This window comes from Ranitomeya variabilis, chromosome 4 (assembly GCF_051348905.1).
Source record: "Ranitomeya variabilis isolate aRanVar5 chromosome 4, aRanVar5.hap1, whole genome shotgun sequence".
Classification (NCBI taxonomy): domain Eukaryota; kingdom Metazoa; phylum Chordata; class Amphibia; order Anura; family Dendrobatidae; genus Ranitomeya; species Ranitomeya variabilis.
This window is the reverse complement of record NC_135235.1, coordinates 148,504,065-148,519,407: the sequence shown is the minus strand read 5'-3', so window position 1 is coordinate 148,519,407 and position 15,343 is coordinate 148,504,065. Positions and strand designations below refer to the sequence as shown.

Here is a 15,343-nt window from a genome sequence, read left to right as displayed (position 1 = left end):
TGTGATTATCGGGGGATTTCTTAATTTGGCAAGCCTTCGGCAAGTTACAGTAAATTCTGCAATTTTGACACACAGTGTTGTTCACTTTTTTGCATCCTCTGTTAGTTAACCAGGCATTTATCCAATTATAATGTGAAATTTCCGAATCTGTGTGCATTAAGCACTTCTAGTGTCAGACCTGTCGCGGCCTGTTTTGCTAGACCGCTCTTTTCCATTCAGCACCCATCAGTGAAAGGTTTGTGCGTGTAGAACCACGTGGCAGCTTCTGGGTTTACCACAGCTGAGACCTGGACACTTCATTTCTCGGCATGACCGGTGAAGCTTCCGCCATCCACACTTTTCATTAGTCCCAAAAAATGCAGATCTGTTGACAAGCGTTCTCTGCTTTTGGCCCATTTGTGAAAAGTCTGTTTAGTTTCTTAAAGGGAATCTGTCACCCCAAAATTCGCTTATAAGCTAAGGCCACCAGCATCAGGGGCTTATCTACAATATTCTGTAATGCTGTAGATAAGCTCCCGATGTAACCTGCAAGATAAGAAAAACAAGTTAGATTATACTCACCCAGGGACGGTCCCGCTGCGGTCCGGTCTGATGGGCGTCGCGGTTTGGGTCCGCCGCCTCCTATCTTCATACGATGCAGTGCGCAGGCGCCGGGAAAGGTCAGAGAGGCCCAGTGCACTGCAGTTCTTTGCTTTGCAGTCGCGGCGGGAAGAAGAGGACATCATCATATGAAGATGGGAGGCCCCGGACCGCGACACCCATCGGACTGGACCGCCCCTGGGTGAGTATAATCTAACCTGTTTATCTAATCTTGCAGGTAACATCGGGGGCTTATCTATAGCATTACAGAATGCTGTAGATAAGCCCCTGATGCCGGTGGCCTTAGCTTATAGGAGAATTTTGGGGTGACAGATTCCTTTTAATACACTGTAAGTGTGTTTCATTTTATCATATCCTAAAAGACTTTATCACTTGTCAACTTAACCCCTTAACCTCCGGAGCATTTTTTGCCCTTCTTCCCAGAGCTATAACTTTTTTATTTTTTGGTCAATACGGCCATGTGAGAGCTTGTTTTTTGTGGGACGAGTTGTTCTCTTGAACAACACCATTGGTTTTACCATGTCGTGTACTAGAAAATGGGGAAGAAAATTCCAAATGCGGTGAAATTGCACACAAAATAGTGCAATCCCACACGTGTTTTTTTTTACTAGGTTCACTAAATGCTAAAACTGACCTGCCAGGTTCTTTTTTATCTAAGTGATGAAAAAAAAAATCCGAACATTTGTTAAAAAAAAATAAATAAATAAATTGCGCTATTTTCCGATACCCGAAGCGTCTCCATTTTTCATGAACTCTGGTTGGGTGAGGGCTTGCATGCTGAGCTGACATTTTTAATGATACCATTTTGGTGCAGATAAGAACTTTTGATCGCCCGTTATTGCATTTTAATGCAGTGTCGCAGCAACCAAAACAGGTAAGGCTACGTTCACATTTGCGTTGTGCGATGTTGCGTCAGAGACGCAACGCACAACGCAAACAAAAACGCAACAAAACGCACACTAAAACGCTGCGTTTTGCGACGCATGCGTCCTTTTTTGCCGAAAGTTGGACGCCAAAAAAAATGCAACTTGCTGCGTTTTCTGCGCCCAACGCTTGCGGCCAAAAAAACGCATGCGTCGCAAAACGCAGCACAACGCATGTCCATGCGCCCCCATGTTAAATATAGGGGCGCATGACGCATGCGGCGACGCTGCGGCGCCGAACGCTAATGTGAACGTAGCCTTATTCTGGCGTTTTTTACTTTTTTTATATATATATACTCACTACGCTGTTTAGCCATAAGGCTAATCTTTTTTTTTTTTTTTTTTCTTTTTTTTTTATATTAATCGGGCGATTCTGAACGCAGCGATACCAAGTATGTGTATGTTTGATTTTATTTTTGTTTAATTTTGAATGGGGAAAAAGGGGGTGATTTGGACTTTTATATATATTTTTTTAAAATATTTTTAAAAACACTTTTTACTTTTGGCATGCTTCAATAGTCTCCATGGGAGACTAGAAGCTGCCATAACCCGATCGGCTCTGTTACATACAGGAGATGATCAGATTGCCTCTATATAGCAGATTTAATCACTTGCTGTGAGCGCCAACCACTGGGTGGTGGTCACAACAAGCTGGCACTGGCAACCATATTGGTCTCCAGGAGACCTCCGGTTGTCATGCCAACACACTGATGACCTGGGATCAAGTGACGGGAGTCACTGGTGTGCATATTTCTGGCGCATATGTATTCAGGCTGTCTAGCAGTTGCAACTCCTGCAGCTGCGGCAACGAAAACTAAATCTCTGAGCACGCCAAAATACTCGGAGACCACCCGAACATGCTTGGGGGAACCCAAATAACGAGTATACTCGCTCATCACTACTCTTTATGTATCTGTTACTTCTCTGTCTGCAGGCAAAGCCATCTGAGACTTCAGCTCCAAAAGATGATGGTGTATTCAAAGCACCTGCTCCTCCTCCTAAAGTTATTAAAACTGTGACTGTCCCGACCCAGCCGTATCAAGACATTGTAACTGCTCTGAAATGCAGGAAGGAGCACAAGGAGGTGAGTGTTCTCTGCTTTCCTTTCTCCACTGATCACTTTTTGACTGTGTTTTGTTCTACTTTTACTGTAGGTACAGACGTAGTGGGAGCCAAGTGAGCATACGGCACGCTATGCGATCAGTGGCATCACTGTGCTAATACAAAATGCACTGCTGCGTTATCAGCATCACATATGGCGACTGCTACATCTGTAGCCTCTTTTCATATTGATAAATTATAAAAGTTCAAAAAAAATTGAGTTTTAAAACTATGTTGTTTTATTGAAAGCCTTAGAATGTCTGACTGTATAACCCATGGAACTATGACTTTCTTGCACTCTATAATAGTTTTCCATGACCCTAAGGGTATGTGCTCACGATCAGGAACTGCTGTGGGTTTGATGCTGCGTATTTATGTAGCGTTTAACCTGCAGCAGCCAACTGCATAATGGATGATATTTCTAGAAATCCTAAGTCCACTATCTATGCTGTGCTTAGTCTCCTGCGGATCACCCGTGGACACTGACATGCGGCGCGTGTTTCAAGACCACACTATGTCAATTTCTCTTGTGGAGACACTAGTCTCTGCAACAGAAATTGCATCAATAGAAATGTATTTAAAGCCGTATATCTGCATGGTTCAGTGAACACATGCGGATTTATCTGCGTTCAGTAGAAGTCAGCGCTTTGGATACAGCGAACATACACTGCATGCAAAGCGCTGCTAGTTCCGGATCGTGAGCTCCAGGCCTAAAATGTAGAGAGAAAATAGGGGAGAGTTGTCACTAAGGCTAGTTTCACACTAGCGTTGTGCACTGCACGTCGCTATGTGACGTTGCAGCGACGCATAGTGTGGAAGCGCCGCACAACGGGGGCAGCGGATGCTGTTTTACATAGCATCCGCAGCCCCATTGTGATGTGCGGGGAGGCGGGGGCGGAGTTCCGGCCGCGCATGCGCGGTCGGAAAAGACGCTATCGACGCACAAAAAAACTTTACATGTAACTTTTTTTTGTGCTGACGCAACCGTCGCACAACGGTTGCGACGTGTGGCAATGCGTCGCGCTGCGTCGATAATTCAAGTCTATGAAAAAAAAATGCATCCTGCAAGCAATTTTGCAGGATGCGTTTTTTCTACAGAACAACGCATAGCGACGTGCAGTGCACGACGCTAGTGTGAAAGAGGCCTAATAGTTTGTTTCTGAAGGTACTAGTTAGGGATACTTGATAGACAATTGTTCTTATGGATGACAGTGAATAGAGGGTGGAATAAACTCTGTACACCTGGACTCAGTGCAGTGTATCCAGTGATATCTATCATCACTTTGTAGCTATTCTTCGTATTAAGTCAATGCTGTATGCTCATAGATTAAAGGGAACCCGGATGCCAGTAGTGAATGAACTTTGTAGGCTTTGTGCCCACGTTGCAGAAATGCTATGGAAATGTCCGCAGCATTTCCGCTACTCCCTGCCGCGGGTAAAACGCATGTGGACTTCGCATGCGTTTTGCAAGCTTTTTTAGCTTGCAGAGTGCTTGTGCTTTTCCAAGCGATTTGAATTATTGCTTGGAAAAGTGATTGACAAGTTTGTGACCAACTTAAAAAAAAAAAAAAAAAGTTTATTCTCACCTTCTGACGGCCCCCCGATCTCCTCAGCGGCACTCCCGGTACTTTACATTCCTAGGGATGCTTTGGGCGAAGGACCTTTGTGACGTCACGGTCGTGTGACCGCGCGTCATCTCAGGTGATTCGTGCAATGCATCCCTGGGAACGGAAGCCGCCGCTTGCACCGCTGAGAGATGGGAGGACTCCGGGGGCCATCAGAAGGTAAGTATATCCCTTTTTTATATTTTAATTTTTTTTTTTTACTTGAATATGGATCTCAGGGACTGAAGGAGAGTCTCCTCTCCTCCACCCTGGGTACCATCCGCACATGAAGCACACATACGTAAAGTGAGCGTTTCAATGCAATCCTATGGAGGCGGAATTGCGGCGATTCCGCAGATATAATGAACATGCTGCGGATTTTACCGCTATGCGATTCCTCAGCTGGAAAATCCGCAGCATGGCCACAGCAACTGCGGAATCCCATAGGATTGCATGGGAATGCGTTTTTAAGCGTTTCCTCTGCGGCAAAAAACGCGGCGGAAACGCATAAAAAACGCAACGTGGGCACACAGCCTTATACTCCAGAGGACATCCAGCTTTCAGTCATGCTAGCGAGCATAGAGCGATTAAAGCACAAGTGTCAAACTCCTGCAAGCTGGTAAAATTTGGCCCGCAAGGAAGGCAGCCCTCCCACCCAGTCCTGCAGTCTGAAGGAGCTGCCTCAGAGACCAGCAAGTGCCCTGTGCACAGTGAAAGTAATATTACTTGCGTGCACTTCCTCAGACCGCCCACTGCACTGTCCAGTCAGAGAAGAGAAGTCCCAGCAGGTGACCAGACAGACTGCAGCCTCTGCTGGGAGGAAGGGGCGGGAGAATTTTACTTGCTCCTTTGTCATTCAGAAACACAGCAGGGATTCCTCACAGGTACTGCTCTCCTGGGCTGAAGATTACAGCACTGTAGGTTTGCTTCAGTTTGAGGCTTTTGGTGTCCGTCTTGTCAAATTGCTAGTGTGCGGAAGTTTTACTTGTTCAAGATCCAAAATTTGCCATCTTAAGGCACCAGAGAAAGACACCCAGCATCATCCCCGCTTCTGCCCTCCTCCCTCCCATGCACACATTCTGTAGCAAAGCACACTTCAGTAGGAATGGGGTCCTGCATAAAGTGCCTGAATCTAGTGCTCTTCCCTGTGAGGTCGCTCACCCCTGCAGCAAATAGTGAGTGTGGAGTTGTGTACCTGAAGGGGAAATGGCATCTCCGGATGTCGTACCTGGGAAGCACCATTTCAGCTCAGTGCCACGCCAGTTGAGATTCATTAACCCCTTAACGACCGCCGATACGCCTTTTAACTGCGGCAGTTAAGGGGCCTTATTCCTCAACGCTGCTTTTTAATGCCACTGAGAAATAAAGGTTTAGCGTCCCCCAGCGTTGGAAAATTTCCAGAGTCTTGGCTACCGGGGGTAGCCAAGACCCTGGAGAACATGATTTGGGTCAGCTTTTCCCGTCCCCAGTCTTGTGATCGCCTGTATTCACCGAATAACGGTGACTGAAAAAAAAAATAAATAAATAGATATACACACACACACACACACACACACACTTTTCCATTCATTTTGCTCTCCTCTGATATGATCTAGCGTACCAGAGGAGATAAAAATAGAAAATTGGAACATCACTTTACCAATACGTGGGTGCACGCCTCCCAGACAAAATATCCAAGACTTGCCTCAGTCCAGACATAGGAAAAAATGCAGGCAGCACTTCATAGCTTAATCCTTTCGAGACGCAGCCCTTTTTCGTTTTTGCATTTTCGTTTTTCACTCCCCTCCTTCCTAGAGCCATAACTTTATTTTTCCATCAATATGGCCATGTGAGGGCTTATTTTTTGCGGGACATCAGATTGCTCCTATGCAGCTGAATTACAGGCTTACTATGAGCACCGACCAAAGAGTGGCGGTCACAGCAAGCCGGCATCAACAACCATAGAGGTCTCAAGGAGAACTCTGGTTGTTATGCCAACACATCGCTGACCCCCGATCACATGACCGGGGGTCTGCGATGTGCGCATTTCCTGCCCGATGGCCAGAAGCGGTAGTTAAATGCCGCTGTCAGTGTTTGACATCGGCATTTAACTAGTTAATAGCGGCGGGTGGATCGCGATTCCATCTGCCGCTATTGCATGCACATGTCAGCTGTACAAAACAGCTGACATGTCGCAACTTTGATGTGGGCTCAGCGCTGGAGCCCAAATCAAAGGGGGAGACACGACATGCGCAGTTCTATTACGGCGCATGTCGTGAAGGGGTTAAAGGTGAAAACATGTGGTTTTATTTCAAACCCACATGCTGTGGCAACGTTTTGGCTCAAATGAGCCTTTTTCAAGATGCTCCATAGAATAGTATGCCCCATATGCTGCTCCATAAAGGTTGATGGGCCCCATAAGATGCTCCATAGAATAATATGCCCCATATGGTGCTCCATAAAGGTTGATGGGCCCCATAAGATACTCCATAGAAAAATATGCCCCATATGCTGCTGCTGCGATTAAGAAAAAAAATTACATACTTTCCTCTTGTCGCTGGGGGCCAGGTGATGGTGTCGCCGCTGGCTCAGGCACCCCGACACTTGCGATATTCACCTGTCCCCGTTCCACCGCCGTGCGCCACTGTGTCTTCCGGGTCCTTTGGCTGACTGTTCAGGCAAAGGGCGCGCACTAAACACGTCATCGCGCCTTCTGCCTGAACGTCACAGACAGAGGACACAGAAGACAGAGCCCGGAAGTGGAACTGGGACAGGTGAATATCGCATGGCTCACCCTCCCCCGTCGTACTCGCCCCCTCCTGGCGCTGTCTCTGCATGTCCCTGCTTCTCCGATGGTCTCCGGTGCGCGCCAGCAGCTTGTTCCTGGGTTCAGCGGTCACATGGTACCGCTCATTAAAGTAATGAATATGCGCTCCACGCCTATGGGAGTGGAGTTGCGTTCATAGTCGTTACTTTAATGAGCGGTACCACGTGACTGCTGAACACAGGAAGAGCTGCAGGCGCCAGAGACCATCTGATAAGCAGGGACGTGCAGAGACCGCCCCGAGATGAGGTGAGTATGAGGTGACAGCCGCCACTCCTGCCCCTCCCCCGCTGACCCCCTGGGATAAAGACTCGAGTATAAGCCAAGAGAAGCACTTTCAGCCTAAAAAATGGACTGAAAATCTCGGCTTATACTCAAGTATATACGGTAAAATGTTCATTTTTTTTTCCTTCCACATTGCTTTCCTTTTCGTGAAGCACTTAAAGGGTTAATAAACTTCTAGAATGTGATTTTGAGTACCTTGAGGGGTGCAGTTTTTAGAATGTTGTCACTTTTGGGTATTTTCTGTCATGTTGACCCCCCCAAACTCACTTCTAATGTGAGATGATTCCATAAAAAATAATGGTTTTGTAAATTTTGTTGGAAAAATGAGAACTAGCTGGTCAGCTTTCAACCCTTATATCGTCCTAACCAAAAAAAATTCTAAAATTGTGCTGATGTGACATGTTGGAAAAGTTATTTATTAATTAAATCGTAGAGTCATGTCACACAAAATAAAGGCACAAACATTAAAAGTTTAAGTCATATTGAAGAAATTTTACCACTGTCATTAAGTACAATACAAATATATATATATATTTTTTGTTATTTCTATGTTAGCTTACTGACCGAGCATTCCGCCCTTCACCATGTGATGGTTTTAATTATAGCAGGCTCCTATCTACCCATAAATGCCTGCTTTACTGAGAGAGGTGTTCACATTCACCCAGGAATTCGGACATCAGCTTTAGAGAGGTGTTCACATTGGATAGTGACCCATCGGACTTATGGGACCACCTTGACGTTGGTTGATGGGCAGACATTATTTGGCCAAATTTTGTGGAAAGCGTCTCATTCATTTTTTCCCTAATATTCAAAACGCGTATTGCTACTCATATTTCATACATTTCACATTGACATGCTTTAGCACGACAAAGTGCAACCCTTTTTTTGTATGAAGTACAATATGTCACGAAAAAACAATCTCAGAATCCGTGGGATCCGTTCATGCGTTCCAGAGCTATAACCTCATAAAGGGACAGTAGTCAGAATTTGTAAAAATTGGCTTGGTCAAAAAGATCAAAATTGGTTCTGTCACTAAGGGGTTAAATGAGTTGTCCAGTTTAAAATGTCTGCACTTACTCCATGATCTCAATTTCTCCCAGTAGCAGCACTTTCAGTAAAGTGGCTGGGAAGCATTGTAATGCTATTTACCTCGATTAACCCTATATCTTCAGACAAATTGCATTTTCTGAAATGACTGGTTCCCATTGTATCAGTGTATATCCGGATGCTCAACATTTCTCCCACTGTGTGTACACTGGACCCATCTGGAGCCGAAATGCAGCTAATAAAATACTGAATTCATATCCAGATTGCAGTCAGAGAAAAATTATCTGGAGTTTCAATAATAGACTCTGGCATCTACATGCAGAGAATAATGTGATATTGCTGCGAGCCTGTCACAAATCATTAAGGCATTCATGGCAGCTCTGGGTCTGCTGAAATTTAAATGTTTGTTTTTTTTTCCCCAATTTTGGTCCAGCAACAGTTGATGTCAGTCTCTTGCTGGCTGTTCTATTAGGCTGGTCAGCTGATGTTGGTTGGTAACCACTCCCACCTCCCTTTAAATAGTCGCATGACCCTTGTGACCATACAAAGGGAGTTAAAGTGCAGGGCGTAATGACGGGCACAGCTCGCCTCTCTGATTTAGTGATGTGGACCAACGCCATGCTCTATTGTCAGCAAGTTCTATTTCTTTCACTTTAACCCCTTCCCGACCCATGACGCCTATGTGGCGTCATGGAATGATCGCATCCCTGCAGATCGGGTGAAAGGGTTAACTCCTATTTTACCCTATCTGCAGGGAGAGGGGGAGTTATACTTTAGCCTAGGGGGGGTGGCTACGATCGCTCTGATTGGCTGTTGAAAGTGCAACAGCCAATCAGAGCAATTTGCAATATTTCACCTATGAAAATGGTGAAATATTGCAATCCAGCCATGGCCGATGCTGCAATAGCATCTGCCATGGCTGGAAATCATGTTCTGGCCCCCCCCACCGCCCCCGATCTCCTCCCCAGTCCTCCGTTCTGTCCGGTACCCCCCTCTGTCCCCCTGTCCGCTCCCCCGTGCTCCTGTCCGCTCCCCCGTGCTCCTGTCCGCTCCCCCCGTCCTCCGATCCCCCCCCTGTGCTCCGATCCACCCCCCCCCCCCACCCCCTCATACTTACCGAGCCTCCCGAAGTCGGTCCGTCTTCTCCCTGGGCGCCGCCATCTTCCAAGATGGCGGGCGCATGCTCAGTGCGCTTGCCGAATCTGCCGGCTGGCAGATTCGTTACAAGTACATTTTGATCGCTGTGGTAGGTTCTATCACAGCGATCAAAATAAAAAAAATAATAAATGAACCCCCCCCTTTATCACCCCCATAGGTAGGGACAATAATAAAATAAAGAAAATATTTTTTTTTTCTTTTTCCACTAGGGTTAGGGTTAGAACTAGGGTTAGAACTAGGGGTAGGGTTAGGGGTAGGGTTAGGGTTATGGCATGTGCACACAGTGCGGATTTGGCTGCGGATCCGCAGCGGATTGGCCGCGGATCCGCAGCGGGTTGGCCGCGGATCCGCAGCGGATTGGCCGCGGATCCGCAGCGGATTGGCCGCGGATCCGCAGCGGATTGGCCGCTGCGAATTCGTAGCACTTTTACATCAGGTTTACAGTACCATGTACACCTATGGAAAACCAAATCCGCTGTGCCCATGGTGCGGAAAATTCCGTGCAGAAACGCTGCGTTGTATTTTCCGCAGCATGTCAATTCTTTGTGCAGATTCCGCAGCGTTTTACACCTGTTCCTCAATAGGAATCCGCAGGTGAAATCCGCACAAAAAAAACACTGGAAATCTGCTGTAAATCCGCAGGTAAAACGCAGTGCCTTTTACCTGCAGATTTTTCAAAAATCGTGCGGATAAATCTCACACGAATCCGCAACGTGGGCACATAGCCTTAGGGTTAGGGTTGGAATTAGAGTTAGGGTTGGAATTAGGGCTAGGGTTAGAAATAGGGTTAAGATTAGGCTTGTGGTTAGGGTTATGGATAGGGTTAGGGGTGTGTTGGGGTTACAGTTGTGGTTAGGGTTGGGATTAGGGTTAGGATTAGGATTGGAATTAGGGTTTCGGGTGTGTTGGGGTTAGGGTTGTGGTTAGGGGTGTGTTGGGGTTAGGGTTGTGATTAGGGTTATGGCTACAGTTGGGATTAGGATTAGGGGTGTGTTGGGGTTAGTGTTGAAGTTAGAATTGAGGGGTTTCCACTGTTTAGGCACATCAGGGGGCTCCAAACGCAACATGGCGCCACCATTGATTCCAGCCAATCTTGCGTTCAAAAAGTCAAATGGTGCTCCCTCCCTTCCAAGCCCCGACGTGCGCCCAAACAGTGGTTTACCCCCACATTTGGGGTACCAGCGTACTCAGGACAAACTGGGCAACAACTGTTGGGGTCCACTTTCTCCTGTTACCCTTGCAAAAAAAAAAAAATTACTTGCTAAAACATAATTTTTGAGGAAAGAACAATTATTTTTTATTTTCACGGCTCTGCGTTATAAACTTCTGTGAAGCACTTGGGGGTTGAACGTGCTCACCACACATCTAGATAAGTTCCTTGGGGGGTCTAGTTTCCAAAATGGGGTCACTTGTGGGGTGTTTCTACTGTTTAGGCACATCAGGGGCTCTGCAAATGCAATGTGACGCCCGCAGACCATTCCATCAAAGTCTGCATTTCAAATGTCACTACTTCCCTTCCGAGCCCTGTCGTATGCCCAAACAGTGGTTTACCCCCACATATGGGGTATCGGCGTACTCACAACAAACTGGGCAACAAATATTGGGGTCCAATTTCTCCTGTTACCCTTGTGAAAATAAAAAATTGCTTGCTAAAACATCTTTTCTGAGGAAAGAAAAATGATTTTTTATTTTCACGGCTCTGCATTGTAAACGTCTGTGAAGCACTTGGGGGTTGAACGTGCTCACCACACATCTAGATAAGTTCCTTGGGGGGTCTAGTTTCCAAAATGGGGTCACTTGTGGGGGGTTTCTACAGTTTAGGCATATCAGGGGCTCTGCAAACATAACATGATGCCCGCAGACCATTCCATCAAAGTCTGCATTTCAAAACGTCACTACTTCCCTTCCGAGCCCCGGCATGTGCCCAAACAGTGGTTTACCCCCACATATGGGGTATCAGCGTACTCAGGAGAAACTGGAAAACAACTTTTGGGGTCAAATTTCTCCTGTTACCCTTGCAAAAATAAAAAATTCTGGGCTAAAAAAATATTTTTGAGGAAAGGAAACACATTTATTAATTTCACGGCTCTGCGTTATAAACTTCTGTGAAGCACTTGGGGGTTCAAAGTGCTCACCACACATCTCGATAAGTTCCCTTGGGGGTCTAGTTTCCAAAATGGAGTCACTTGTGGGGAGTTCCTACTGTTTAAGCACATCAGGGGCTCTGCAAACGCAACCTGACGCCCGCAGAGCATTCCATCAAAGTCTGCATTTTAAAACGTCACTACTTCCCTTCCAAACCCCGACGTGTGCCAAAACAGTGGTTTACCCCCTCATATGGGGTATCAGCGTACTCAGGAGAAACTGGACAACAACTTTTGGGGTCCAATTTCTCCTGTTACCCTTGGGAAAATAAAAAAATGTGGGCTAAAAAATCATTTTTGAGAAAAGAAAAATTATTTTTTATTTTCATGGCTCTGCGTTATAAACTTCTGTGAAGCACTTGGGGGTTCAAAGTGCTCACCACACATCTAGATTAGTTCCTTCGGAGGTCTAGTTTCCAAAATGGGGTCACTTGTGCGGGAGCTCCAATGTTTAGGCACACAGGGGCTCTCCAAACGCGACATGGTGTCCGCTAATGATTTGAGCTAATTTTCCATTCAAAAAGCCAAATGGCGTGCCTTCCCTTCCGAGCCCTGCGGTGCGCCCAAACTGGTTTACCCCCACATATGGGGTATCATCGTACTCAGGACAAACTGGAAAACAACATTTGGGGTCCAATTTCTCCTATTACCCTTGGGAAAATAAAAAATTCTGGGCTAAAAATAATTTTTGAGGAAAGAAAAATTATTTTTTATTTTCACGGCTCTGCGTTATAAACTTCTGTAAAGCACCTGGGGGTTATAAGTGCTCACTATGCATCTAGATAAGTTCCTTGGGGGGGTCTAGTTTCCAAAATTGGGTCACTTGTAGGGGAGCTCCAATGTTTAGGCACACAGGGGCTCTCCAAACGCGACATGGTGTCCGCTAATGATTGGAGCTAATTTTCCATTCAAAAAGTCAAATGGCACGCCTCCCCTTCCGAGCCTTGCCGTGCATCCAAACAGTGGTTTACCCCCACATATGAGGTATCGGCGTACTCAGGAGAAATTGCCCAACAAATTTTAGGATCCATTTTATCCTGTTGCCCATGTGAAAATGAAAAAATTGAGGCTAAAAGAAATTTTGTGTGAAAAAAAAGTACTTTTTCATTTTTACGGATCAATTTGTGAAGCACCTGAGAGTTTAAAGTGCTCACTATGCTTCTAGATAAGTTCCTTGGGGGGTCTAGTTTCCAAAATGGGATCACTTGTGGGGGAGCTCCAATGTTTAGGCACACAGGGGCTCTCCAAACGTGACATGGTGTCTGCTAGCGATGGAGATAATTTTTCATTGAAAAAGTCAAATGGCGCTCCTTCCCTTCCGAGCCCTGCCATGCGCCCAAACAGTGGTTTACCCCCACATATGACGTATCAGCGTACTCAGAACAAATTGGACAACAACTTTCAGGGTCCAGTTTCTCCTTTTACCCTTGGGAAAATAAAAAAAATTTCGCTAAAAGATCATTTTTGTGACTAAAAAGTTAAATGTTCATTTTTTACTTCCATGTTGCTTCTGCTGCTGTGAAACACCTGAAGGGTTAATAAACTTCTTGAATGTGGTTTTGAGCACCTTGAGGGGTGCAGTTTTTAGAATGGTGTCACTTTGGGGTATTTTCAGCCATATAGAACCCTCAAAATGACTTCAAATGTGAGGTGGTCCCTAAAAAAAATGGTTTTGTAAATTTAGTTGTAAAAATGAGAAATCACTGGTCAAATTTTAACCCTTATAACTTCCTAGCAAAAAAAAAATTTGTTTCCAAAATTGTGCTGATGTAAAGTAGACATGTGGGAAATGTTATTTATTAACTATTTTGTGTCACATAACTCTCTAGTTTAACAAAATAAAAATTCAAAATGTGAAAATTGCGAAATTTTCAAAATTTTTGCCAAATTTCCATTTTTTTCACAAATAAACTCAGAAATTATCGACCTAAATTTACCACTAACATGAAGCCCAATATGTCACGAAAAAACAATCTCAGAATCGCTAGGATCCGTTGAAGCGTTCCTGAGTTATTACCTCATAAAGGGACACTGGTCAGAATTGCAAAAAACGGCAAGGTCATGAAGGGGTTAAAGGCCAGCGTTCAGTTTTTGACATTAAAGTTAGGAAGTTGTCTCTGTATGTGTGACTGAGGACGGGCGGGGTATAGGACTATGAAGATGTAATGTGTGTTTTTTTCTTTTAAGCATGTAATATTCAGTATTTTCACGTTTCTAGCCCATCTCAGAAATGGGAAGACATGTAAACCTAAATGATTTCACCCTTATTAATCACTGAAAGGGCGTTTGGTAAGATTATGTGCCTCTGCTTTCTGTAAACCTGTGTACAGAATAAGTTGTTGTTCACCCCAGTAGTAAAGGTTGCCTCCTCGCATTACCAGCCTGACATCGGTCAGTAGTTTTTTGCTTTATACCAGTATGGTTGTTCACACCCAGACCGTGGGGTTATGTCATAGGAATAAGAAACATAACCCTACTCTATTACTGTCAGTGCTGACGATGATTGTAGAAATTCACTGCAGTTCACTCATTAAGAGTCTCGCACATGTATTTTGCCTTTCAGCTGTACACAGTTGTCCAACATGTGAAGCACTTCAATGATGTGGTGGAGTTTGGTGAAAATCAGGAGTTTACGGATGATATCGAGTATCTGCTGAGTGGATTGAAGAGTAATCAGCCCATAAACACGAGATGCCTTAGGTGAGATGAAACTACAACTGGGATTATACTGAGAGCTCTCTGGCAATGTGTATGTGGCCCTACAGATCATTTAGTTCCCATGCAGAATGTAGGTTCCGCTAGTGTGAAATGTGAGAGGTTATGGCTCAGCCAGAAAGCCCCCGAGTCCTGACATGTATGACGCATAAACTTCAGCTTCTCTGCTGCATAAGTCACTATACAGTTACATGCTGAACAAGCCGCACGTCACTGGGCACTGCTGAGCGCTGGCTGGACAGCTATGGAGAACAGTGCCGCTAGACTCCTGGTCATTCTTTCTGAAGAGGTTTGCCTCTCCCTGGTTTAGTATGATTAATCATCTGAAGACAGTGAGGTCCACGAAGACATGATTTGTTGAGTACCTAGGACGGCCTAGGCATATTGGGAACACTGGCAGAATTAATAGTAAAGCCACAAATAGATGGATAAAAAATCCTCCAAAAATTCAAGAAATGACATAAAAAATAGATAGAATGCACATCAGAATTTTTGCATTTAAAGAGAAACAAGAGTTTTTAGGTATCATGAATAAAAAACCAGATTTTATTGAAAGTTCACAAAACATCATTACATGCACAACTCATCAAGAAAAAACACAAGTAAAGTGATACATGTGCACCGCTTTTTCAAGGGAAGTGAAAACTTCTCACTTCCCTTGAAAAAGCGGTCTATTGGAGACGCGAAACGCGCGTCAGGGCTTTCTAACACCCGGCCCAGGATCCCCTAATCTCTGCCCATGGTAAGTGCTTGTTTGCCCCATATGGTGCTTTATGTTCTGACCCAAGTCGCCTTATATATAGTGTGTTTGGGGGAGGCAAGCCTACCGGTGTTATACCTTACTGCACAAGCACTTTAGAAAAGGATTGATTCCTAGGCACAGATGGGCAGGTTCAATTAGTGGTTCCTGGTATCCCTGTTCTCTTTCTGCACATGTATCACTTTACTTGTGTTTTTTCTTGA

At 45.1% G+C, this 15,343-nt stretch overlaps 1 protein-coding gene across 6 annotated transcripts in view; it reads left to right on the top strand.

Moving 5' to 3' along the window:
* WAPL (WAPL cohesin release factor) overlaps positions 1–15,343 on the top strand; it is a 132,990-nt gene that overhangs the window by 69,023 nt on the left and 48,624 nt on the right. For all 6 annotated transcript variants that reach the window (XM_077259314.1, XM_077259316.1, XM_077259317.1 and 3 more), the window contains 2 exons: positions 2,458–2,607; positions 14,229–14,365. In XM_077259314.1, coding sequence (XP_077115429.1) covers positions 2,458–2,607; positions 14,229–14,365 — 287 coding nt within the window. The remainder of the gene's footprint in view (positions 1–2,457; positions 2,608–14,228; positions 14,366–15,343) is intronic.